Raw genomic sequence first — 27,529 nt, 5'->3', positions numbered from 1 at the left:
CTACAGAAGAAACATGAAGGACATCAGCAAGCTCAGCACCACAGCAGTAGATGTCACCTTTCCAGCACTGTTTGAATACCAGTATTTCTCATACACATTATCCAGGACTGAAAGCACAGCCTCCACGGTTTCCTCGCAGGTGGCCTGAATCTGAGTTTCTGGCAGGACAAACCCATATGTACCCATATGTCCCTCAGCTCAAATGCATATGAGAAGGGGATCCCAATGTCCCAAGCCCAGTCTCATGAAAACCCTGAAATGGCATCTACAAATGAAAATATGGAGGAAGAGTTAGAAGTTATTCTGTGAAAGGACAGATTTCTACAGCCATTTCAGGGACTAAAGTTCAACCCAGCAAAATAAATCAACTCTTTCATATTAGGATCTATGAATAGCTGCCTTCTCTCTCTCCTTGACATTTTCCGCTTCTGTCTCCACTCACCATCCCCACTATACCTGGCATTATGCCTGGCACATCTATCCCCACAATGCCTGGCATCATGCCTGGCACATAGCAGAGGTTTGGTTAAAGTTTCTCAGCTGAATCAAAGACAAGACAATCTGATATTGGAAGATAAGATTCAACTGACCTGTAAAGGAACAGAAACAAAATGACCAATATCACTAAAATGATGATATTAAGAAAACATCATCTCGGTTGCCCTTCAGTGGGTGGAGGAGGGGGTGCTTGGGGATGGGGAAAGCAATGCACTCTCCTTTCAACTAAATCCTTTTTTTTTTTTTAAACTCCAGGCCCCACCTGTTTTGCCTGATGGTCCTCTGGGAACTGAATCAACCGACCAAGGGTCACTGGAAAATGTCTTTCCTGTTAACTCCTGTGCCTTCTCCCTGCCAGTTCTTTTTAACTGAAGCCAGAGGGAGTACTGGTCTGAGCCAGTGTATTAATTTTTGCTTTTAGCTCACACCTTATCCCTAGAGAGCACAATTCTGGATTTGTACAGACTCCCTTTTATCCCTGGTCATTTTGATTTGTACAACTTCCTGTTGATCCGAGGAACTCTTCTATCCTGTCCACTCCAGTCTCCAAAGTCCACTGAATTCTTTTGTGCTTTAGATACTATTGAAGAGGTGAAAAAAAGATACTTATATAAAATATCTGCACTAGATCCAATTCTATAATTGGTTCCATGCTTTGCTTTCAATGCATTTGCTGCCTTCTGTCCAACTTGGATCTGTAGGTGGGAAATGCAGAGACAGATATCTGGTGTTAAAAATAAATCCAACAATTCAGAGCATTTGCTATTTTGTCCAAATCCATCCTCAGAGTTCCAGACCATCTTTCTAACTTCCCATTGAACATCTATACCTGGGTAGTCTTCTGATACTTTAGACTCAACATACTCCTATCCAATTTTATCATCTCCTCCACTAATAAGGCTGTTTTGATTTTCATAGTTCTGACCTATCATGTGCCCCCAACATGTAAATTCCTACAATCATCTTTGACTCTTCTCTCAAACAGTTACCAAGTTGCATTTCTAATGCCATCACCCTATTTCAGTCTTATTAACTCTGAAATGGACTGCTGTCATCTTCTAATAGGTTTTCCTTCCTCTTGCCAATCCTTAATCCCGATTGATCTCCCTGACTTCCAGGTGAACCTTTGTAGAGCAGGACAATCATAATGATCCTGCTGAAAACCTTCAATAACTCTCAGTTACCCACTGCATTTGTATAAACTTCTCAGTCTACTAGTTGAGATCCTCTACGATAGGGATCTAACCCACATTTCCAACACTATATTCTCTAGATCCCACCCTAGATTACAGTCAAACTCAAGTTCTCCCACAGTTGCTCAGACATACCCCATGTTCCTCAGCCTCTCCGCCTTTTCTCAGGATATTTCCTCTACTTGGGATGCCTTACCTCTTCTCTGTTGAAATTCTACGCAAACTCAAAGAACCTTCTCAAATGCTAAGTTCTCCATAGGCATTTCTTGAGCACCCTAAGTGGATTCTCTCTCCCCACTTTTTTCTCCCATAGCCCTTTGCTCATGCTTCCCTTATTACTTCTCTCTTGTTTTTCCTTAAAGGTATTTGATACTTATCTCTCATAGGCTCATAGATTTTCAGAGCAGAAAATGACACACTTCCTTCTATCTACCCCCATGTCACCTTACTGAATTGGAAATCCTTCAGAACTAGATGATTTCTAAGGTCTCAGCCTTGCTCTCTTCAGACCTTTTCCTGAGATCAGAGTCACTAACTGAGGTCCAAGTATATTGGTTATATTTATTGACTGTCTGATAAATCTCCTTGCATACCTTTTGATAGTCTAAGTATTCCCTACCCTAGATTCCCTAATGCTATATTCTACCCACCCGATGGTGTATCCCACTACTTCCCCTTGGGGTCTATACAAACACCACCAAAATCCCCTTGGCCACTCCCTGCCTGGATCCACAATTGCTTTACGCTTGAGGGCAGCCTGACTACACTTACAGGTACGTCAGCTCCCTTGACTTCTTCTCCTGACCAGTGACAGATCTAGTTTTAGATTCTGTCTCTCTTTTCCTGGTCCTGTATTGTCTGACTGAATCCCAAGGTGTGACAAGGTGGTGTCTGGTTAGAGTGGGGATAGGCATAGTGAAATTCAAAAGGAAGACTAGGAGAGGTAATAAGTGGTTATGGGGTCCTGTGCAGCAGTAGGACTTTGCACTTTCTGTGTGTGTGCTAAGATTCAACATTAAACATATTTGCAAGCTTTTTGACTCCTCTCCACTCACTACTAAGAGTTTTACCTTCTCCTTCTCTTCCTGTAAAGAGATTCTGTGTCTGCCCTAGTTGCTGGGCTTGCGTTGTCCAGAACTGAGATGATGGGCAGGAAGGGCTAAAGAAGTACAAGTACACTGGGAAGAGGTACAAGAGCTGTTTGTAGAAAGAAGAGGAAATTATAAGAAGGAAAGGAGAGTCAGAAAGGGGATTTCTAGAGAGAGAAATTCCAGTAAGGAAATAAGAATGAAGAGTGGAGAGAAAGGATTCAGGGTAGCTGCTGTGTGTGAGTGAAATTAAGAGCATGCAGCCTAGAGAAAGAGTTGCTAACAAATAGCAACTACATCCTTTTTGAAGTTCTTTGAGAGTCTCTGGTAGAGATATGAATTGCTTTTAATTATTTTTAATTCCCATGTGTTCCTGTGTTTCTTTGAGTGAAACTCCATGTTAACTGGTCTTAACTGTAATTTGGGTTACATGGAGCAGCTCCAGGCTACATTTTCTATTCAAATGGTTTCTTGCATTCTTTTTTGTTTCCTGCAGCTCACCCCAGATCATGATTCTTCTTCCCACTGCCAACCTTCACTTATTTTATCCTATATTGCTCCCTTTCCTCAAATCTTGGCTGTGGGGAGGGAAAGAGTCTCCCAGTTTCCTCTTCTTTATTGACAAAAGTACTTTTGATTTTTTTTTTAATGATTCCACAAGCAATTACCATGGGCAAGTAGATAGGAGTAAGAAATATAACATATATGATAAGCACACAGTTGTGATCCTTAGCTTATGGGTTTGGTCCTTTCTGAGAAGATGAAATGAAGATTCCCCTAGACTCTGCCTTCTATCTCAAAGGGTCAAACTCTTGATTATTCTTCTCTTTCTTTTTGACACTATATTGCAAGGCCATAGAAAGCCAATTGCTCTGCTGTCCTTCTTAGTCAAAATAATAAAAACCCTTTGCTAGTAGTGCATAATTTACATTGTTAAAGACATCATGCCTGCTTAATAACTTCTTCACTGGGCCCAGAGAATTTCCTGTAGACATATATTCACAGGCAAGCACTCAAAAAGATTGATTAAGGCCCTGGCATGGGTGTGGGAGGATGGAGCTTGGAATGGGATACAGGGGCTGATATGGAAAGGGTTCCAATGCAAAGAATATCAGCATTTGAAACATTAGATTTCTTATAGCTATTCTAATCTCCAGAGCAGTTTAGAATGAGGGTATATATAGTTCTGTTTCCCCTACTTAGTGATTGCCAAGTTGTCTATCATACAGTATAATATTTATGAAGATTTCTACAAATTTTTGGTTTTGTAAATACATAGAGATTAATTACTAGTCTCTGGTGGTTGTAAATATACCAGAAATGGAAAACTCCTTGAACAGTTGGTGTGATTCTATCTTTGTGTACTCTATCAAAGCTTATCACTAAGAACCTAAAAACACTGCTAACTAGCTTTTATGAGTTTGATACATGGTGGCAACATTTTCAGTCTTTTTATGGAAAAGTCTTAGTGATGAATGTTATGCTAATTCTTCAACACCTAAGGCGGTAAGAGATACAGAATTGAAGCAATCTTTCTCAATTCAATTTTCCAGTCTCTACACAGAGTATTGAGGATGGCCAGTAATTCCCATCTTCGAATTCCACCTTCTGGTAACGGCAATGCCAGTGCCCCCTCTGTGGCCAGAGGGCTCTAATGAGACAGCCAATCAGCAGTCCAAGACCCTGTGACATTTGAATACAAACCTTGCAAAAACGGAGATGTAGTAACTGCTTTCCTGAACCTAAAAAGGAAATTAAATTCTCTAGAAAAATACCGGAGTATATAGACCTCTTTTTTTCTGCTGGTAGAAGGCCTGTCCCATCAAATATCTATAATGGCCTGACTTAGGTGGTTCATTTGTATTTGTCACAGAATCCTTTAAGCAGAAAGTAAACATTTATGGCAAATATCACAGGAATTGGGAAGTAAGGAGGGTTCTGGGCTTCTTGACTAAAATTTCTGTTTCTGTACATTTCTTTACTGAAGAAATAGAACTTCTGGCACAGAAATGAGGAGGATATAGGACACAGTGGACTGGGCATCTAAGTCGATGACAGCTTCCAGAAGTTGCAAACCCTTCCTGAGCGGAGAAAGGCAGTGTTCTGTGGTCAGATGAATGTGGCCTCTGGAGTCCAAAGACATGAGTTCCAAGCCCAGACTCCAACATTTACTGTCTACAGGGACTTTAGAAATATAATTAACTCAAGGTCTTAATTTCTACATCTCCAAAATGAGCTTATTATATTGTCATGAGGATCAGATGAAGTAATGGCCATAAAATCTCTTTGTAATTTTTAAAGTTATAGGTAAATGTTATCTCCACCTCTTGCAAAATGATCACGTAGTACAAATGTCCGAAAACAATTGCAGGAAAGACATTGGGGTACTGACAGATATTTTTGACTTCTGGGGGGAAGGGCTGCCTTCAGCAAAGATCTATAGTGGTTTTTCTTTTAGTGCCCAGACCTGTGTTTTATGGGTGATGTTCCAGTGGGAGAGGGACAAGAGGAATGACAGAGCCAATGGGCCACCAGCCTTCTGTGATCTTAAGAACAGAGCAAGATTAGCCCCTATCCAGCCCAGCATTTATTGATAATGAGGAGCTTGTTTTAAAAAACAATTTTTTAAAGATATGCAGAAAATAACAAGTGTTCGTGAGAATGTGGAGAAACTGGAACTCTAATTCACTATTGGAAAGAACAGAAAATGGTGTACTTGCTGTAGAATATAGTACGATGGTTCCTCAAAAAGTTGAAAATAGAATTACCATACGATTCAGCAATTCTACTGCTGAGTATATACCCCAAAGAGTTGGAAATGGGATCTCAAGGTGATATTTGTACACCTATGTTCATAGCTGTATTATTTGCAGTAGGCAAAAGGTGGAAACAATTCAAATGACCATTGATGGGTGAATGGATAAAGAAAATGTGGTATATACATAACAATGGAATATTATTCAGCCTTAAAAAAAAAGAGGAAATTCTGACACATGGTACAACAGGTGTGAAGCTTGAAGACTTTATGCTAAGTGAAATAAGCCCGTCACAAAAAGATAGATACTGTATGATTCCATTTACATGAGGTAACTAGAATAGTCAGACTCATAGAGACAGAAAGTAGAATGGTGGTTACCAGGGACAAGGGGGATGTGGATTTTTTGTTTAATGGGTAGAGACATTTCAATGATGCAAGATGAAAGTTTTGGAGATTGGTTGCACAATAATGTGAATATACTTAACACTACTGTACTGTCCACTTAAAAATGGTTAAGACAGTACATTTTATATTATGTATGTTTTACCACAACTAAAAACTGAAAAAATAACTTTTAAGAAAAGATAACAAATAACTACAACAATTATAAATTGACCCTTTCTTTGACTTAGTTCTATTGTTCTCAGGTTCACAAAAAGGCAAAGAGCCCAGTCCTTTTCAACAATTCTGCCCACCAGGACTTGGGTAAACACAGCTTCAGAGAAGGACCCTGGATAAGACAAAGCAGACTTTCCCTGCCCCAGCTTGAATTTCACTAGCACTTCCCCTTACAAATATTCCTAGGCAAATACTAGAGGCATAGTTTAGAAGAAAATAAAGCATTGTGTTTAGCAGAGAAGAGAGCAGATATTATTTAGCCGTGTTATTTTAGATATGCCATATTCCACTAACAGCTGGGAAGTTCTTTAAAGCACGGTTCAAAAGCTATAATTGCTGAACGGAGCTTCAAGAGAATTTACAGAAATGAAAGCGCATTCCTGCAGATTATTAACATAATCATCTCATTTATATTATACACGAATACCTAAGATGTCTCCCAACTTGACACTTTTTGAAATAGGTGGTTAATTAATGCAGGTAAGGCAGCATTTAACCTGAAGCCTTCCCAGCAGGCGTCTGGCAAGGTGTGAAAAGCAGGAGAAAGGAAATAAGGAAAAGCAAAGGGAACAAAAGCGAGGCTGGAGCCAAAACCCTAGAAATGGGAATCAGGGAAGGAAGGCAGGGTCGTGCTGAGGCTTCTCAAGGCTCTGGCTCAATGGTCTTACCAGTTCTTCATGGTTACTTGATTTATTTTTGGCGTAGCCATAAGGCATGAGGATGAGCTGCCCGTAAGAGTGCATGGTCAGGAAGCAGGCAATGTTCTCCTTCCTGCTCTCGATAAAGCTGGAAACAACTTTAGTCTCTGGTTCAGACATGGGTCTTGTCCCACAGAATGTTAAATCTTGGCAGTTGTGAGATGCACCGATACCTGAAACATACAGGAAACCCCAAGGAAGGCATCACGATCTCCGTTTAGCACTGACCAAGGTCAAGGAGCCAGCCTTGCTCAGGACATCTGTGGGTGGAATTAAGGCTTGCCTTTGCTTGTCTAATTTTGTCCTGCTAAAATAAGTCATTCAAGGAGGAACTCAGGAAGGCAGGAGGACGGACGTGCAGATTTAGAAACAGACCCCTGCTTATGTGGCCCGGGAAGGAAGATGCAAAATGGAATGGCATTTTCAATAATCTTTCACTTAAACCTTTGGTGGTCCCTGAAACAAATGCTTGGGAACCTGTTCTTGGGTTCCAGGGTCAGACTCTGTTATAGTCTTGTTGCCCTAAGTATATCTCTTGCTGTCTTACTGGCTTGAGTCTCATTAGAGCTATTTCGCAAGGACAAAAAAAAAACACAAAAAGCTATTTTGTAGTCTGTCCTTCTCACCAGTAATAATAAGGACCAACAACAGAGCACCTTTTACATGCAGGGCACTGTGCTAAGCCCCTCCTGTGTGGCATCTCATTGAATCTCCACAACAACCTACTGATAAGATGGTATTACTCTGAGCCACGTTTTAAAAATAAGAGAAAACTAAAGCCTAGAGATGAAGCAATTTTTTCAATACCACAGGGCCGCCGAGTCTGAATGTTAACCTTTCCCATCTGGTTTTTAACCAGACTGCTCTTAACCATCCGTACCTCTATTTGCTTCCAATCCATTGGACTTGTTGAGATTCAGAAACATGAAACTGCCTTAAGGAGAAGAAAATGTTTGCCTTGTTTACTTCTGCCCTCCTGCTGTAAAATAATTTGCAAGGATACTTCTCTGATTTTCCTTTATAACAATTCGTATATTTTAAAACAAAGTGATGGATTTCAAAAATATTCACACTGGTCTAGGTCTTCTTTGCCCTTTTTTAGCCAGTCTCACTTGAAAAGAGTCCTGCATTTGAGTGTTGCTGTTCTTACTGTATAGATAATATCACCTCTTTAGAGGGAGTAACACTGACCAGGAAGTCCAGAAAGCTGTACAGAATTAGATGTTTATTTCAAAAGGTATATATATAAATAGTACTAATTCTAGTAATTCACCTCTTTTCTGGCTTCTCTGCTCCATTTGTTTTGTGTGTCGTTATTCATCAGTTCATCTACGAAGCATGTACTTAACTACACCAGATGCATCGAAATTTCTATTGAGATCTGTCCCAAAACACATGCCATTATTATGGGATGAATGGGATTTCCTCCAAAGCCGATCCTGTAACAGGAACATAGGGAAGTTGCCATTCTAAGGTCTCATGAATCACAGTGTTAGTGATGATGGGTGGTCCTCGAATATGAAAAATGGTTCCTTAGGATTGTCTGGAAAAATTGCCTCAACATTATGAAACTTGTGCATATAATTTTTAGTCCCCCAGATGGGCTAGCAACCCCCAATAACAGGAACATCTGTACAACCCAAAGTGTATATACGTGTAAACCATCAAATTGGAGGGGTAGTTTGGCCTTTCCCTCACAAGCAGATTAACAGTGCCTGGTGGACGCAATCTGCTTAATCAGGAAAACTTCAGAGAGTCATTATTTTAGGTCCAAGTGATAAAGGGCGAAAGGGAAATAGCTTGGCAGATGGGAAAAGGCTGTTCCAGGTGCATCAGAGATGGTCTCTGCACATTTCTGGAAGCAGAAGACTGATGAGTAGAGATAGGGATAAAGACCTGTTTCGCCAGACAAGGTGGGAGGGAAGGGCTTGATTCACATACCGGGCCAGAAAGGCTGTTACAGAGAAAGGGGTCCCACGAAGGGCTGGGGGAGCCGGGGTTGGGGAGGGGGAGGAATTCATAGTCTCTGGAAACAGAGGCTCTTAATTATGGAGTGGTATGATTTAGAAACTTTTTTTTTTTCTTTTTTTTGCGATACGCGGACCTCTCACTGTTGTGGCCTCTCCCGTTGCGGAGCACAGGCTTTGGACACGCAGGCTCAGCGGCCATGGCTCACGGACCCAGCTGCTCTGCGGCATGTGGGATCCTCCCGGACCGGGGCACGAACCCGTGTCCCCTGCATCGGCAGGCGGACTCTCAACCACTGCGCCACCAGGGAAGCCCCAAAACATTTTTATAGCTGCAGTGACTGAGGCCAGGAAAATGAACCCGAGACAAGATCTAGTTCATGAACCCATCCCAGGACCAAACTCGATGTACTCACCGTTGTCCAAGTATAGATGTAACCATCTATGTTAAGAACCGGAAGCACATAGAAGTCCAGGTTTTTAAGGAGACTTCTTATCCTTGAGTTGTCTTTATAGTTCTGTAGAATCTGGATATTTAATAGAGAAACATTTGGAATGATCCTGGGAAGAGGTCTTTTCTCTCTTAATTTTCTAACAATTTCAACTTAATCATAAGTGGTGACTGAACATCCAACCTTTGCCATCCAATCCTGCCTCAACTGTCCCGTTCGTTATGGCGGTCTTTCTGAAACTTCACCATGCATCAGAATCACCTGGAGGACTTTTTTTTTTTTTTTTTTTTTTAATTTTTGGCTGCGTTGGGTCTTCGTTGCTGCACTGAGGTTTTCTCTAGTTGCGGCGAGCGGGGGCTACTCTTCCTTGTGGGGCGTGGGCTTCTTATTGCATTGGCTTTTCTTGCTGGAGGACTTTTTAAATTACAGCCTGCCTACCCTCCATCTCCACCCCCAGCCCCAATTCAGTAGGTATGAGGTGGTGATGTGGAAACCCAGAACTTGCATTTCTTCCAAGTTCCCAGTTATGCTGATGCTATGGGTCTAGGAACCACACTTTGAGAACTATAATTTTTGGGTTGAATTATGTTTGGGTTTCTGAAAAGACTGACACAAAAAGTATCTCATATTAATTTTAAAGTTTTCTTATTCCCTCAAAGGAGGGATATAGGTAATACGCAAGAATTCACGGTGCCAGGTAGTTTCCATGTGTTAATCTCTTAATCCACACAATTGTGTGCTCTTCATGATTACGTTGAAGTAGTCATTTCATACACCTTTTGCAGGTAAAAAACTAGGGGTCCTAGTGATAGAAATTTTGCACAAGACTATTAGAAAGAGCTCCAGGATTCAAACTCATCTCTGACTTCCAAGATGTATTTTCTTCTCCATTTAGATTTGTTTACCTTCCAATAAAGATAATTTTGGGTGCATTAGAAAGAGAACAGAACAACTAACTCAGTTTTCAGTGAAGCTACTTATGAATTCCATTTCCCTTGGGGTGAAGGAGCAGCTCAGTGGAGAGCTGCCTTGCCAAGATGTGAAAGAAACCTGCTTTCCAAAGCCGAGATATGACAGGTATTTTGTGGGGTGGTTAACCATTATGAGAAAGTGAAAGACACTTATTCTTTCACAGACCACTGGCAAAAAGCAGGGGCAATCCATTCCCTGGCATGAATTCCACAGTCCATCCAGATAATCTTCTTGGGGTTATTGGATGGTTGGCTGATCTGGGGGAGACATTCATATTTCATTATCAAACAATGGCTTATGATTGAGGCCACCGAGCAAAGTTATCAGGTTGTTTTATTCCCCTGGAGGTACCTGTCTCCTTCCACTCTGTGGTTTCAAGGATGAGGCAAGGATGCTGGCAGAGACACCCACCAATATGACCCTTCTGTTGGCCATGCTGCCAACCGCCTCCTGCGGTTACCTTGGCTATTGTTCTTAGGACCACAAGCTGACACCTCCGTGTACCCCATGCAAAGCCTGGTCTTCCCCATATCCTAAATTATTCCCTAACTTTAAATAAACGCATAAACCACAAACTGAGAGGCTAAATCTTCATAAACCTTATAAAACCTTACCACACAGGGCTGACTCAGAGCGGTAAAGTGCACAAGTGGTAACGTGCATGACTCAAAGGTAGTGAAACTGAACCCCAGTCTGCATTTAAGCTTCCTGAAACTGTGAAAGCATCCAAATGCATAATCTCCTGCGATACTTATTACATTCGTTACCTTCCTCTTTCCTTAGAGACTCCTGCAGTCCCAGCTGACCCAATCTTCTTTCTCCTCTCCCCATTTGTTGTTCTTGTACTCACTCAAGAAAGAAAGATTCCCTCCTCTTTCAGAGGTGGGATAGGTAGGAATGAACCTGGCAATTACAGATTCTCTTTGGTGGAGAAGAAGCTGTGAACATGCCCATGCTTGTCACAGTCACATCTTGCTTTGGTTTGTAAATGGCCTGGACTCATGCTATTCATTGGAAGCTCTTGGGAGCTGGGCTGATGAAGGCTCTCCCTCTATATCTGTGAGAAACTTACGAATTGAAATAACTATGGGCTGGATTCATCATATTCAAGGAAGTTTTCCCTTTTAGCCTCACCCATTTTCAAAGCTCCTGGCATAATTCCTAATCTACCCTTTACTTTAATTCTCTCTTGTAATCACCCCTTTTATTTATGAGTCTATGTATATGACCATATGTTTATCTTTATTGCCTCCTCGTTATGTGTCAATTCTATTCTTTAAAATACATCCTAGGCAAAGGATGTTTTGAGGTCTTTTTGGCTGACTCAGCTCAGAGTTTGACGGCCTATGGAAAAATCAGGCTGGTAGGTGGCCCACACTTAACATATCAACCAATTACTCACTCGGCTCCTGGGTAAATTCTACTTCAGAGCCACCGAGATTTCTTTGTAGTTGTTAGTAATTCTTGAATTTGGGGATGTGCTTTGTAAATTAATGTGTCTACAGTGAATAAAGTAATGCTAGTTCTTAATGCCAAACTACTTTGGCAGCGGTTCTTGAAGAGTAGTCCTGGACCAGCGCTATCAGCACCACCTGGGAACTTGTTAGAAATGCACTGTTTTTCTGTAACATGAGTGTGCATCAGAATGACCTGGAGGAGGGCTTGTTAAAACACAGGTTGCTGGGCCCACCCACAGAGTTGCTGATTCAGTAGATCTGTAGTTAGACCCCCCAAGAATGTGCATTTCTAACAAGTTCCCAGGAGATGTTGATGCTGCCGGTCGAGGGACCACCCTTTGAAAACCACTGGTTAGGTGCAGTTGTTGTCAACCCTGCCTACACAGTAGGATCACCTAGGGAGCTTTCAAAAGGTGTCTGGGCCCCATCCTGGAGCAATTAGCTCAGAATCTCTGTGGATGGGGCCCAGGCGTCAGTATTAAGCAGCCAGGATTGAAAAATCACTGTTCCAAAACTGAGAGCCAAGAAGGCCTGGCCCTGTGGAAAAGTGGTTATTCAGACACTTTTCATCGTATCACATGTTAAAAGGGCAGAGAGCCTGGAGATTGGGTTATCCCTCTGGCTATGCTACGGTCTGGCTGTGTGACCTCGTACAAGTCACTTCACTTCTCTGGGTCTTTGTTTCCTTATAAAATGAAGGAACCAAAAATAAAGGTTGTCCGTGATGTTCAAACATTCTTATGGGGAAAAAAAAATGTGTTAAAAAAGAAAATTTTGTAAAAACTCAAAATACATATGAGAAGTGAACTGGGGATTTCTCCCTTATGCAGCCCCCCACCCCGTCCCCCTTCCGCTGTGGGAGCACCGGAGGCACCCAGGCCTTCACAGAGCACAAGCTGGAAACCTCTCAGCCAGAAAGTCTAAGGTCCTTTCCAGCCACCCTCCACGATTCTAAGTTCCTCAGTCTTAGCGGGGACGAGGGAGGCCAAGCGTGAAGAAAACTAAGGGATAAGTTCTTACTTCTGGGACTTTATTTTTAAGTCCTACGCCTGTGGTCTCACCCAACCATTCCAAATTCTCTTTACTCCAGAACATGATTCCACCCTCATGATTAAGATGTAAGCATTTACAAGTATTTAATTTTTAAAAAATGTTTATTGGAGTATAATTGATTTACAATGTTTTGTTAGTTTCAGGTGCACAGCAAAGTGAATCTGTTATATAAATACATATGGATATATGTATTTGGACTCTTTTTTAGATTCTTTTCCCATATAGGTCATTACAGAGTACTGAGTGGAGTTCCCTGTGCTATACAGTAGGTCCTTATTAGTTATCAATTTTATACATAGTAGTGTGTATGTATCAATCTCAATCTTCCAATTTATCCCTCCCCACCAAGTTTTGAATTTTAAAATCAAGACTTTGGAAAAGCCAAGTCTCTCTGTCTTGCCTCTTTTAACCTTGTCTATACTTCTGACTAGAGCCTCTGGATAGTACATAAATATCCTTGAGTGGGACTCTAATTCTCAGCCTTCTCACTCACCTTCAAATAATACATGGGCCGGCTCTCATAGGTCATTCCTAGGAAATGCTACGTCACCACTTCCGTGTACTTCTCCCTTATCTCACTCATCCACTGATAGATCTGAAACAGCCAGGGAGGACTGAGGTTATCAATAAGAAGATCCTTTGCTTGCCTCTAAATTAAGATAATTGCTTCTTTCATCAAGATACTGAACTCTGAACTCTTCGCTCTTTATTAGCACACAAACTAGAAGACTAAACTAATGAATTATGACCTCCCCTCCTCCCATATTCTTTAAAGATCTACTCTGCCACCCAAGCTTAGGACACCCTGTTGAACTTTACACATAAATGATTGAGAATTATCAATTTCAACAATCCAGTATAACACTTCTGAAACATTGTACAATCACACAGCCTTCAAATGGCCATGAGACTTCCTGACTATCATTTATTGTTTAATCAGTAGAAGTGTAGTTTATTTCATTTACTCTCAAAGCTGCAGGATAGGTACTGCTATTCCTTTTTCATGTATGAGGAAACTGAGGAACAAAGAGGTTAACTGTCTTGGTCAAGGTCACAGAGCAAGTGGCCAAGCCAGGTGTGACTCATCTCTGATACCAGCACATATACTTCTCATGGGTCTTACTGGATCTTGTTTAAAAAAAAAAAAATCTAAGAAACTTCAGTACTTTGGGGTGATTGTTACAGAAGAAAATGTAAATTCTTTTTTTTTCTTAAGTATTGAATTTTGTTACAATATTGCTTCTGTTTTATGTTTTTTTCATTTTTTGGCCCAGAGGCATGTGGGATCTTAGCTCCCTGCCCAGGGATCAAACCCAGACACCCTGCATTGGAAGGAGAAGTCTTAACCACTAGACTGCCAGGGAAGCCCTGAAAATGTAAATTCTTGTACTTTTTGAAAAAAATTCTGGAAAATATTAATATATTCCCCAATACTGAGGAAATAAATTGTAAAGCCTGGTTGGAGGGCAACTTGTGCATTTATGTCAAAAATTTTAATGTGCATATCATTTAACCCAGTAATTCTATTTTTAGAAATTTATACTTCAAAAGAAGTTTTACATAACATCACAACACACACTACATATATACTTATATACTTTTTACTGTATCCAGTTTTAGAAACCACTAAACTTATCTTAGTAGCAATACAAATATTTCTTTGAAAAAAAAGTTTTCCCCATTTGAGAGCTGTTGCCTGTGCTCCCTGCATCCAACTGAAAATACCACACTTTTGGCTAAATAGGATTCAATCAGAAGGCTTCACCACCCATGTCCCACATCCATATACACATTGGCCCTGCCCAGCTTAAACCAGCTAAAGACTTGATTAACAAGAGCAACGTTTAATTTTGATCCATGTTTACACTAACAAAACTGGTTGGGGTGTTCTTTTCTTCTTTTTGTTGTTTTGCCTTTTTATTTCATATCACTAGGATTTGTATCTTTAATGGTGATGGCCAGGGGGTGATGTTTGGGAATCCCTTGACCTCAGTGCACAGGCAAACCTCAACCTCCCATTCTGAGGCTCTCTAGTCTATGGATATTAACAGTGAACTATCCCTCGCCCATCCTAAAGTAGGTTGTGACCACCACCAACGCTCCCACCAACGTGTCCATACTCACCTCCCCCGTGGGGTGGTATCTGTTATAGGAATATGTCTCCAGAATCCTCCATGGGCTCACTACATTATCCACAGCTTCTTTGTTGTGCTACAGATCTGCAAAGGGAAGAAATACAGACAAAAATTGATGAAGAAACCAGGATAACATGAGGGTTGGAAGGTTGATGAAAAAGGTAGTAGGAAGCAATGTGCACAGCATTTTGAGGACAAAAGTCAGTGTTGGAGTCTTGCCTCTGCAACTTACTAATTGTGAGACCTTGGGTACCATGGAGTCCCTCTGAACTGCAGTTTCATCATCTGCAGGTTGAGGACAGCCATTCCCACTTTGCAAGGAGCCTTGGATAATTCAGCAAGATGTTGTAGATAAACACACTTTTAAATTTGTATAAGAAAGAATAGCTAAGATTTATTGAACTGAAACTTACTGCGAGATACTCACTGGGTTAAGCAATTTAAATCTCATTTACTTCTCTCAAAAACTTTAAGAGAAGATATTCTTATTATCCCCATTTCAGAGATGAGGAAATTGAGTCACAGGGAAAGCATTATTAGAATTTAAGCCCTGACAGCCTGACTGAAAAGCCTGAAATATTAACCACAATACTGTAAATAATTGTAAGAATCTTTATGCAACAGTTTATTTTTTTTAAATAAACTTTACTTTTTTAGAGAAGTTTTAGGTTCACAGCAAAATTGGATGAAAAATACTGAGAGTTCCCATATACCTGCTGTCCACCCCCCACCCACCCCCATGCACACAACCTCCCCCAATATCAACATCCCACACCAGAGTGGTACATTTTTTATAATAAACGAACCTACATTGACACATCATTATTTCCCAAAGTCCATAGTTTACATGAGGCTTCACTGTTGGTGTTATACTTTCTATGGATTTGAACAAATATATAGTAACATGTATCCACCATTATAGTATCATACAGAAGAGTTTCACTGCCCTAAAAATCTTCTGTGGTCTGGCAATCACTGATCTTTTCATTAGTTTTGCCTTTTACAGAATGTTATATAGTTGGAATCATACAGTATACAGCCTTTTCAGATTGGCTTCCTTCTCTTAGTAATATGCATTTAACTTTCCTCCATGTCTTTTTAATGACTTGATAGTTCATTTCTTTTCAGTGCTGTATAATATTCCATTGCCTGGATTACCACAGTTTATTTATCCATTCACCTACTGAAGGATATTTTGGTTGCTTCCAAGTTTTGGCAATTATGAATAAAGCTGCTATAAACACCTGTGTGCAGCGTTTTGTGGACATAAGTTTTCAATTCATTTGGGTCATACCAAGGAGCATGACTGCTAGATCATATGGCAAGAGTATGTTAATTTTGTAAGAAACTACTAAACTGTCTTCCAAAGCGACTGTGCCATTTTGCATTTCCTCCAGCAATGTTTCCTATGCTTACTTTCCATTTGCATATCTTCTTTGGTGAGGTGTCTGTTCATGTCCTTTGTCCATTTTTTAAATCAGGTTGCCTCTTTTCTTATTGCTGAGTTTTAAGAGTTCTTTGTATGTTTTGGATAACTGTCCTTTATCAGATGTATCTTTAGCAAATATTTTCTTTCACTTTGTAGCTCAACTTCTCCTTCTCTCGACATTGGCTTTTGAAGGAAGAAAGTTTTTAATTTTAATAAAGTATAGGGTATCTGTTATTTACTTCATCGATCATGCCTTTGGTGATGTATTTAAAAAGTCATCACTATTCCCAAGGTTATCTAGGTTTTCTCCTAAGTTATCCTCATTTTACATTTAGTTCTAAAATCCATTTTGACTTAATTTTTTGTGAAGAATGTAGGTCTGTGTCTAGATTCACTTTGTGTGTGTGTGGATGTCCAGTTGTTCCATGATCATTGATTGGGTTTTGTCAAATGTTTTTGTCTGCATTTATTGATATGATCATGTGATTTTTTAATTTTTAGCCTATTGATGTAATGGATTACATTAATTGATTACCAAATGTTAAAATAGTCTTGCATATATATCTGGGATAAATCTCCGTCAGTGGACATGGTGTATAATTTTTTTATACTTTTTTTGATTCAATTTGCTAATATTTTGTTGTGGATTTTTACATCTATGTTCATGAGAGATATTCGTCTATAATCTTTTATTCCTCATAATGTCTTTGCCTGGTTTTGGTATTTGGGTAATGTTGGCCTCAACGAATGAATTAAAAAGTATTCCTTCTGCTTCTATCTTTTGGAAGAAATTGTAGAGAATCAGTATAACTTTTTCCTTAAATGTTTCATAGAATTCACCAGTGAAACCCTCTGGGCTTGGTGCTTTCTGTTTTGTAGGGTTATTAATTATTGATTCAATTTCTATAATACATATAGGCCTATTTAGATTACTATTTATGGTCTATATTTTGACAAACCGTTTAATAAAGCTATTCAATGCCTCGCCTTTATGCCAGATATTGTGCCAGCACAATCATGCCCATTATATGATTTATTCCCATTACAGCCCTGTGAAATGTTATCGTCCATGTTTTACAAATAAGGAAACTGAAGCCAAGGGAAATTAAGTAACTTGCAAACAATCACAGAGCTAGTAAGTCATACAACTAGTCCTCTCTCTAAGCCACACAAATGTTGGATAAATGTTCTAATTCCCTTGCTAAAAGACTTTACCTAAGCAAAAAGTAGGGTTATATTTTCATTATGAGAGCATACCAACTGATCATTCATTTACCCAATAAATATATTTGAAGTGATTTCTGTGTTAATAGCACTAGGATGTGAGATTTTGGAGAAGCTGAGGTGTAAACGTTTGGATAGTGACAAGGAAACATGTTAGAGATCTAATTAGCTAATGTTTCAATGACTTTCATCTATTTTCCCACATTTTTCTCTCTGAACATTCTGGTATTATATTTACTCTTTCCCTAAGCCTTCATTTTTTAATCTGTAAAATGGGAATAATAACACCTTACCAAAGAATTCTTATGAAGACTAAATAAGTTAATCTACATTTAAAAATAAGCAAATTTCTGGAACCTAGTTAACCCTTCATAAATGTTAAAACACAGTAGTAATTCGAAACAAAGCTAAGTAAAAGCCCTATTTTGCTTCAATAACATTGAAAATAAAAATTACATTGAGAATAATTTAGCCATCTAACTAGTGTTATCTTCAAACAATACCAAACTACAAAATATTTTGATAGAATTAATTAAAACTCAAGTTCTATTCACATCTACATAACTCCAGTAACTGGATTGACTACATTTTAATTTTTTAATCTGTTCAATTAACACCATGTACCATAATCACCCACTCTAATGGAAATCAATTTCTCTACAAAATTCCATGACTTTAATTGTTACTACTACTACTAATAATAATCTGACTTTAGCAGAAGTTTTTATCTTCAAAACTGTAAATGTTTTATTGTTAAATGAATTTTACTTTGTTTAGCTTGTCCACGAAAAGCTCATGATATAGGATTGTCTAGATAGTTAGTTAAAACAATGAAATGAATTTTAGAAGGAGATTACAAGAAACAAATGTCATTAAAATTGTAATAGTTGAGGAGCAATATGCTTTTCCATGTTTTTCAGGGATTCGTTTCTAATATTTATCATTTATTTGATTTTTTAAAGGTAAGCTAGAGTGCTTCAGAATGAGGAATTTCAATATAAAAATATATACAGGTGTAATATGTTGAGGCTGATTATTTACAAAACATCATTTTATAAGGAAAATACATACATCCCTTGGTGTGTTTAAAATTCAAAAAAATTCAATTTACACATAAATTTTCAGGAGTACATTTCGTGTGCTTATCAAATAATCAGCAAACATATACCTATTATAATAACACTAGTTAACCATTATTGGGCACTATATTCTAAGCACCAGTCAAAGCATTTGCATTGTTATCGTAATTCATTCAACAACACAACGGCACTTGGTACTCTTTGCAAAAGTGATAATAGATAATAGTAGTAGTAATAGAACATAGATTTCTTTCTTACAGAGCTTAAAATCCACTTAAGGAAGTGAGACGTAAACACATGAAAAGCAAAATAACTTCACCATCAAATAATAAAATGTGAGGTATGATAAGCTAGAGCCTGATTACCAATTACACGGTGCACTAAATGTACTGAGGACAGGAGAGGGAGAATTCCAAACTGAAGTATAGCCAGTAATAATAACAACCAACATTTTATAAGCAATTATGCATGCCAGAACTGTTCTAAGGTATATATATCATATCATATATATATATATATATATATATATCTTCCTACATATAATTCTAACAACAATCCTTAAGGTAGAAGCTATTATCCCAGTGTGTTGGGGTGAAGATTTTGTTACAGAGGCTAAATTATACTTTTACTATACTCTAGAAAATAAGCATAAAATATTTATTAGCCTATTTTTATAAATTGTCTATCTCTGATTTGGACTGCATAGAAAACAAAATAAGTATCAGCATTATAAATTCATCGGGAAATAGTTTCAGTGCTTTTTCAAAATGGAGAGAGGAGAGGAAATGAAGCAAATGAGAAGAGTCTTCTCAGCCCTTCCTTCTTTCTCATTCCTCACACTGGCTGTCCTGCCAGGAAATGAGATCACTGGGGATGCTTTCACGCGACATTGGGACCAGGGATGGTGGCTGCTCAGAGCGACGTGGTTCATTTCTTCACATAGTTCAGCAAATGTTCAAGTCTTTCTTTATCACCGTCATCTACTCAGTGCCGTAGGAAAGTGACTACACTAAAAAGCAGTCCTGGCAGCTGGTGGATTCTTGTTTCAATTGGGCTGGTATTCCCAGGCAATTTCACAATATGGAGGGGAATAAATTAAAGGTAACTGGGCACCATCAAGCACCAACATTTGGCTTTCCCCCAGCTAATGTCTGCAAAATGTGTGAGTATGATGCCTCCTAAGTCCAGCACTGAATGACTGGGTCCATATAATATGCAAAAAAAAAGTGATGCGTACGGGATTTGAGTGAAAACCCTGATATCATTTTAACATGAAATTAAACACAATACTTAAACCTCAAAACCCCAGATACTTAGTTCAAACAATGTTTAAACCGTAAACCTAGAAAAGGCTGTTCCCTGTTTCTAGGCAATTACTTGGGTGATGCATAATACATGTAGAGAAAGAAGGAAAAAACTGGCTAATCCCCCAAATTACCACCAGTCTCATCTCACCGACCAAATGAAGAGATTATTGTACTTTGTGTATTCTTTTTTAACAGGAATTCATAAAATGTTTAACAGAGAAAAAGATGCTTTGGTGGTACATTATTAATAAATACTGTACATCAAAGATTGCCTGATGAAATTTTGACTGGAATGTAAAAAGAGGCAAAAAGACCTAATGAATATTGAGGAAAATTTTGTATTTTAAATACTTAGGAAACAGTTACATGAATATTTCATGATAGTAATGTATTTTCAAAGTTTTTTTTTTCCTTCTTACAAAATTAACATATGCTTATAAGTGGAAATTTTAGGAAGTATGGAGAGGAGAAAAATAAAAAAGAGAAGGAAGGAATAATCCTCTACAATCCCACCTCCCTGAGTTAACCATTGTTGATATTTTGGCATATTTCCTTTCAGTCTGTTATCTGTGCATATTTTTTTCATAAATACAGTGCAGATTATACCTATATATAATTTTGTATTCCCTCCTTTTTTATTATGTATTCTACCAGAGACATTTTCTCAAACCAATAAAAACTCTTTATAAACATTATTTTTAATGACTGCATAATGTTTGACAGTAAGTATATATTTCATAGCATCATGCACATAAATATTGTCATCTATGCTGGATATTAAAGCCATTTCCCTTTCTGGTTTTATCTTATAGTAAATAATTCTGGAGTTAATGATTTTTTGCTCATTTCTGATTATTTCCTTGAGTTACATTCCAGGAATGGGACTAGTAGGTCAGAGAGGATGAACAATTTCAAAGCATTTGATTCATAGTGCTAGATCCTAAATGATTCTACAGATTTACCCTTTTATTGGGAGTATGCAATATATATAACAGGCCACCTCCCTAAATGATCAAAGGAGAGATTACAAAGCTTGTCATCCTTGTTAGATTTTCTAGACTAGTATTACGTCACACATAGTAAATAAAGAGTATCAAAACTTGCAGCTAATCTATGTTTTGAGTTGGTAAGAGCCATATAAAAGTGGACATTATTTTATATCAGTAAATAATAATGAAAATGAAAATAGTCAATAAGGAGCAGAATTAGCAGATTTGAAATGTTTCCCTCAAGTGCAGTCATGAGCAGCTGTCCACTGGAAGCCATCTTGTCTGAGTCCCACTGAGCCAAATCACTTCCATAATTTAACCTGGGCTTGGCAATCATTTTTTTAAACAAAAGTTTTATGCATCTTCTTTGTAGAATATTTGTAAAATGAAGAATAGTTGAGGGAAAGAAAAAAAATTATCAATCAAAGAGAACAATGTCCATTTTGGTACATATTTTTTCTTTTATTTTTTTAAGTATTTTGATACATTTTGTGTTCTGCATCTTTCAGCATAAAACATGTCTTTCCCCATGCTATTAAAATTTTCATAATTATTATTCTAATGGATAAATAATATCCCATTGTCATATGTCACATATTGACATTTGCATAACTTAGTATGGGGCATTTAGGTTGTTTCCAAATATTACAATATTTAATATCTTGTTTATCTTGTACATAAAGCTATATCCCAGTGCATACAATTCCTTCCATAGTTTGCTTTCTCAGTGTAAATTTCCAGAAGCAGGGATACTAGGCCAAAGGATGTGTACGTTTTAAGGCTTGTGATATTTTTAAATAAGTTAATTATTTTTTCAATCAAAGCCCTATGACCTACATAAGTCTTTGCCATTGATCTATGAAGAATCTCAGAAGAGAAAATAAATGCAGTATCTATATGAAACCAAGTAAACTAATAGAAAACGCAAGATGGCGATGTCCAAACAGCTTTAGGCATCACATAGATCCTGGACTCCCTTTATATATCTGAAATCAGACCGTCTATGAAGCTAAGGGACAGGCTGAGGTCGCACAGTTAGTCTGGGGCAAAAATTGGAGTGGATTTCTCTGTTCCGTGAGACCAAGCTTGTTGCAAGATTCGTTTAACTATGAAACAAAAGAGGAAATACTGTTTATAAACACACATGCCAGATGAGATACACCAAATGTGCAGAGTAACAAACTATGTATGAATAAAGGAAAATACACTTTATATGGAAACCACACACACACACACACACAATGTTTAATATATATTCAAAGAAGTTATTCATTATGAATAGGGAAAGAACACAAAAAAGAGCAAATGACAGGAGCAACTTATAAACCAGTAAAATGAGTAACAAATAAGACAAAACACTTAGCCTTATAAGAAATCAACAAAATGAAAAATAAGTCAACTGTAGGTATTTTTCACCTGTCAAATGGGCAAATGCTTAAAAAGTGCTTTCATACACTATTGTTGGAAGTGTAAACGTATGCAACTTTTTTAGAGGGCAATTTGGCAACGTGTAGCAAGATTCTTGAATTTTTCTAAGCTTCTAACCCAGTGCTTCCACTTCTTATAACTTATATTAGGGAAATAATCAAAGATTTTCAATAACAGCAAAAAAATTGTCATGTAGCTGGATCCTTATCATGGTATCATGTGTAAAAATGACAGTAGAAATCAACTCTGCCTTATAGGGTAGCAATGATGGAATATTATTAGTGATTGCATTATGTTTTCAATAAATTATGAATGTCATAGGAAAATTTTTATAATACAACTTAACTGAAAAATTCTTGTAATAGTACTATATACATAATTAGCTAAGTAGTTATCTATTCAAAAACATTAACAGTAATTATGTCTTAGTGAAATTGTTTGGTAGTTTTAAACATTTTAAACATTTTCTCAATAATTAGAATAGTGTGATTTACCAATTGAGAAACTATGTAAATGAGGGATATGGAATTTTCATTACAATTTTCTTTTTTCAATTACAAAACATGACATATTTATTGGTATTTATCATACATTGTGCTAGGAAATCTTTTTTAGATATCTACTCATTTATTTAAAGATTATTAGAGTAATGTTCAATGATAAAACTTCAGTGATTATTATTCTTATCTCGTCGTGGTGTGTATGGGTAGGAAGAGGGGAGAATCGAGCTGCATTGATCTTGAAAAGAAGTTTTCCACCTAGACAATCTAAATCATACCAGTCAGCCCCTCCTCCAGCTTCACACTCACCTATCATATTCCAGCTCCGCAGGAACCAGCAACCTCGGGAGGTACAAGTTTCCAAGCAGAGGCTTCATTCTTCTGCAAAGAGAGCTAGAAAATCCTGTGCTTCTCCTGCAGGTCATGTGTCTCTGAGAATGCATAAGGGCATAGGCTTCCACAATCAAGATGAGATAAATCAGTTAGTGGATGTCTCAGCAGAAATAATGTGAGCAGTTGCTTCATTAACTCCATCATGTCTTCAAACAACTTTTTTTAATAGTGGAAAACTATTTGATTTTTTTTATCCGCTAAAACCAAATTAACTGAAGCTCTTGGCTCCCCCAAATCCAGAAAAATGTTTCTTCCCTATGTAAAATCTTCAGTTCTAGGAATCCCCATCACCTATATTCAAGAGCGGACCACTCCTGCTCTGTCCTCCACACAGGTCGCTGGGTATAATAGGGGATGTGTCTTCTGCTCTGGTCATGGTGGGCATGGTTATTATGAAGGATCTTTACTCCCTTCTGCAATCTAAGGCTTTATTTAGGGTCAAATGCCTTCTCTTGTTCTGATGGACAACATCACCAGATTCTTAAACAAACCCAGGTCTCTCCATATCTGAGCAGTGAAAATATTTTAAATCCTTTCCCAAGTGGATTTCCTCACACATTCCTCTCACATAAAGGACTCTGTCAGACACTGCTCCACAAACCCCTGTTTTTAGACAAACCCAGGATATGCCTTGAATCTCAAACAGTGACCAGTAAAATAAAGGCTCAAGTGAAGATCACTGTTAAAAGTCTAATTGAGCAAGGCAAACTTTAGTGCAGAGAAGTAGAGGATTTAAATAGAGTTCGTAGCATTTGGGGATCTATCTAAATCCTTTGCCCTCTATGATCATTCATCTATTCATTCATTCTACAAAAATGTAATGAGTACTCACTATATACCAGGCAGGCACTATGACAAAATATCAATACAAAATGAATGAGTTCCTTTATGGAATTCACAGGAGAGTTGAGAGAAGAATAAACAAGTTCACAAACAAATAATACAATTTTAAGTAAAGGGAATCAAATTAAGGAGAGATATGGGCCAAGAATATATTGAGATAGAGAGGCCATTCCTGACTGATGTAAGAAAATTGTTTTTTCATAAATTTATTTATTTAGGCTGCATTGGGTTTTCATTGCTGGGCCTGGGCTTTCTCTAGTTGTGGCAAGTGGGGACTACTCTTCATTGCAGTGCGCAGGCTTCTCATTGCGGTGGCTTCTCTTTGTTGAGGAGCACGGGGGCTCTAGGCATGCCAGCTTCAGTAGTGGTGGCACGCGGGCTCAGTAGTTGTGGCTCGCAGGCTCTAGAACACAGACTCGGTAGTTGTGGCACACGGGCTTATTTGTTCCCCAGCATGTGGGATCTTCCCAGACCAGGGCTTGAACCCGTGTTCCCTGCGTTGGCAGGCGGATTCTCAACCACTGCGCCACCAGGGAAGTCCCAACGTAAGACAGTTTTTGAGTTAAGTTCTAAATGATGTGGTTCATGCATAGGTCTGTAGAAAATGTGTTTTAGGTAAAGAGGGCCACATGTGTAGGGAAGAAATGAGCTTGGTGTGACTGAGGAACTGGAAGAAAACCAGTGTTTAAGTGAAGTGGGAGCAAGGGAAAGTGATGGAAGATGAGGTCAAAGAAATAGGCAAGGGCCAGATCTTGTAGAAACCATGGGTCAGAGTATGGACTTTGCATTTTATTCTAAGAAATCATTGAACGGGTTTTGTTTTGATATTTTAAAAGATTCCTCTGGCTGCTGCTTAGAGTGTAGGCAAGAGAGGGACAAGAATGAAGACAGAAAGACCAACAGGGAGGGTACCAGAGCATTCCGGGGGAGAGATGATGGGGCCTCGGGCTAGATGTCACGGGTTACATGGAAAGCCATGGTCACACTGGGAATTTATTTTAGAAGCAGACCTGAAAAATATGCTTATGGAATGAATATGAAATGTGAGGGAATTAGGGAAGTCAAGAACAACTCCTAGATTGGGGAGCCAAGAAATGGACTGAATAGTGATGACTTTTTATGAGATGGGGGAAATCAAAGGAGGAGTGGTAGAAGGAGGAGGGAATGGAAAGTCAAGACTTCGATTCAGAGCTGATAATTTTGAGATGCTTCTTAGACATCCAAGAGATTGCTAAGTGGGCAGCAGCTACTGCAGGCTGGACTTCAAAGGGAAGATGGAGCGAAGTGCATACATTTGTGACTCTTCAGGTTGTAAGAGGTGGTGTTTGAAGCCACACGGAGGAGCCCTTCTACAGTCCAAGTATAGACTGAGAAGAGAAGAACAAAGACTGAGGCGTCAGTCAGTCTAACATTTAGAGATCTTGGTAGAAGAGAAGAATCCAGCAACGGAAGTTAAGAAAGAACAGCCAGTGAGGTAGGTCAAAAACTGAGAGACTGTTGTGTCCCAGAAGCCAAGTGAGAAAAGCATTTTAAGAAAATGAGAGTTACCCACTGGGCCAAATGCTGCTAAGGGGTCGAGTCAGATGACAACCGAGAACTAGCAATCTTATCCAGCAGGATAGAGGCTCATGGAGACCTTCAAAAGAGCAAGTTCAGTCAGCACGTGGCATGTGATAGGGACAAAAGTCAACTGGAGTTGGTTAAAGAAGGAAAGGGCAGAGAGTGAAGGTAGGAAGTATAGAAAATTCCAACAGCATGCCTCCATTGCCTAGTGGAAACTTCATTGTTAATGATCTTCCTTCATCCCCTGGGGATATCATCAATTTGGAAATCTTGGATAATTTTGATGGTGTTCAGAATGAGGGGTAAAATGCAACACCCATGGTATTTTTTCCCTCACCCAAATGCAGGGACAGGGCAGCCACCTGGGTAGTCCTAACTCTGAAGCAAGGGTTTTCATGGAGCTGTGAGTTCCACAGAGGGAGAGAGAAACATAGTAAACAAGAGTGTTTTCTTTCCATGCTTCTGCTAATTAGAATGGGACCCAGATGGACTCGGGGATGCATGGGTAGTTTAAATAAAGAGTAAGATTAAATAAGCTTTTCTCCTCAACAGATATGTAATCCCATGAAGTTATGCTGAAGAAAAATAAATAAATAAAAATAAGAAGTGCATGAAATGCACAGTCAAATAATACATACAAATTGTTAGTGGAAACCTGCAAATAATTTTTAAGAATATGTTGTGAGGACATTTGGCAGTACTATACAGGATTTTCCTAACAGTCACTGTTAATTCCAGTTTCCATGTCCAGTTTCACTGTAATATGTGGTCTCCTGCCAAAGATTATCTTTCTGCAACCTTATGGAATGCAGGCAGTAACCTAGAGCGCTCAGGGCCAATGAACTGCAGCCATGGTCTCCTCACTAACAAGGGTCAATTATTATCACATCTTTTCTGGTGATTAGATTATCTCTTATTGTTGTGTTTTATAGCTTTCTAGTTAGTCATCTCAACACAATTTATTCACAATAATAGTGTTTTTTTATTATTGCTGTTTTATAGTTCTTATAGCAGTAAAATTTATTCTCAACTCTATTATTATAATATTCAACTACTAATGGAATTCTAGTTTTTATTTGATTGTGTTTTAAAGCCATAACAATAAAATTTACTTCCCAAAAATATTACTGTAAGTTTTATGTTCTCTAAACTGCTTGATAGAAAGCCTGCAAACACATGTGGTTCTTTAAACCACGTGAGAGAAGGCCTGCCAAAATGTAAACATTGTTCTAGGAAGAAAAAGGGGCGAATTGGTTCCTATTATTGTGAGATCCATGTTCTTTGATAGAATAAGTAATAGAGTGAAAGAAATGGAAAGGACCTTAGAGACTGCTGATTTAGAGGAAGATTAAATTCTAACTGGCAGGAACATTTGTTTAAAAAATCAACCTGTTTTTATTACTGGCCAAGCCCTAGAAAATCCTACCATCTTTATCCTCCAAAATAATGTGTTCTCAAAATGATGCCCATGATTTCTCATGGCTGGTTGCCATATGAGTTGGAGAGAGGCTGCTATGAAATATTATAATCAAAGGCCAGGGTCATTTTGAAGGTAAACAGCTTCAGGGACTTGAGAACTGGAAGGCATACAGCCAAGCCGTCTTACCACCTCTGCTGCTCCTTAGTTGTTCTCGTTGACCCTGAACCCAAGGCCATGGCAGTGAACCTCATCACTTGCCATGCACCTTTTATGCCTGCAACACTGAGTCAAAGGGCTGTAACTTAAATTACAGTCTGTACAGTGGAGCAAAGTACCATTAGGACTCAGGAAAGAGGTGTGTCAGACTGGCAGAAATTAGGGTTTAGTAAAGGACTTGGTCTCAGATGTATGGTAAGTTAACTTACAGTCACAAGCAGGGATGGAAGCAGACTAGGTGGAGATACA

The 27,529-nt window shown here is 38.6% G+C and overlaps 1 protein-coding gene across 1 annotated transcript; it reads right to left on the bottom strand.

The window, feature by feature from the left end:
- CPO (carboxypeptidase O) lies at nt 1–23,222 on the bottom strand (the record flags this gene model as incomplete). The annotated part of the gene is given in 13 exon segments (XM_079924363.1): nt 1–186; nt 189–244; nt 247–253; nt 1,080–1,193; nt 6,824–7,026; nt 8,208–8,292; nt 9,237–9,347; nt 10,406–10,501; nt 13,248–13,295; nt 13,299–13,349; nt 14,879–14,956; nt 14,958–14,973; nt 23,155–23,222. Coding segments are annotated over 13 exon segments (1,119 nt in total).
- Between the last annotated feature and the right edge of the window lie 4,307 nt (nt 23,223–27,529).

Source organism: Stenella coeruleoalba, assembly GCF_951394435.1.
Source record: "Stenella coeruleoalba genome assembly, chromosome: 6".
Taxonomy (NCBI): Eukaryota; Metazoa; Chordata; class Mammalia; order Artiodactyla; family Delphinidae; genus Stenella; species Stenella coeruleoalba.
Note: the sequence above shows the minus strand (reverse complement) of the source record. Positions and strands in the feature narration are given on the sequence as shown.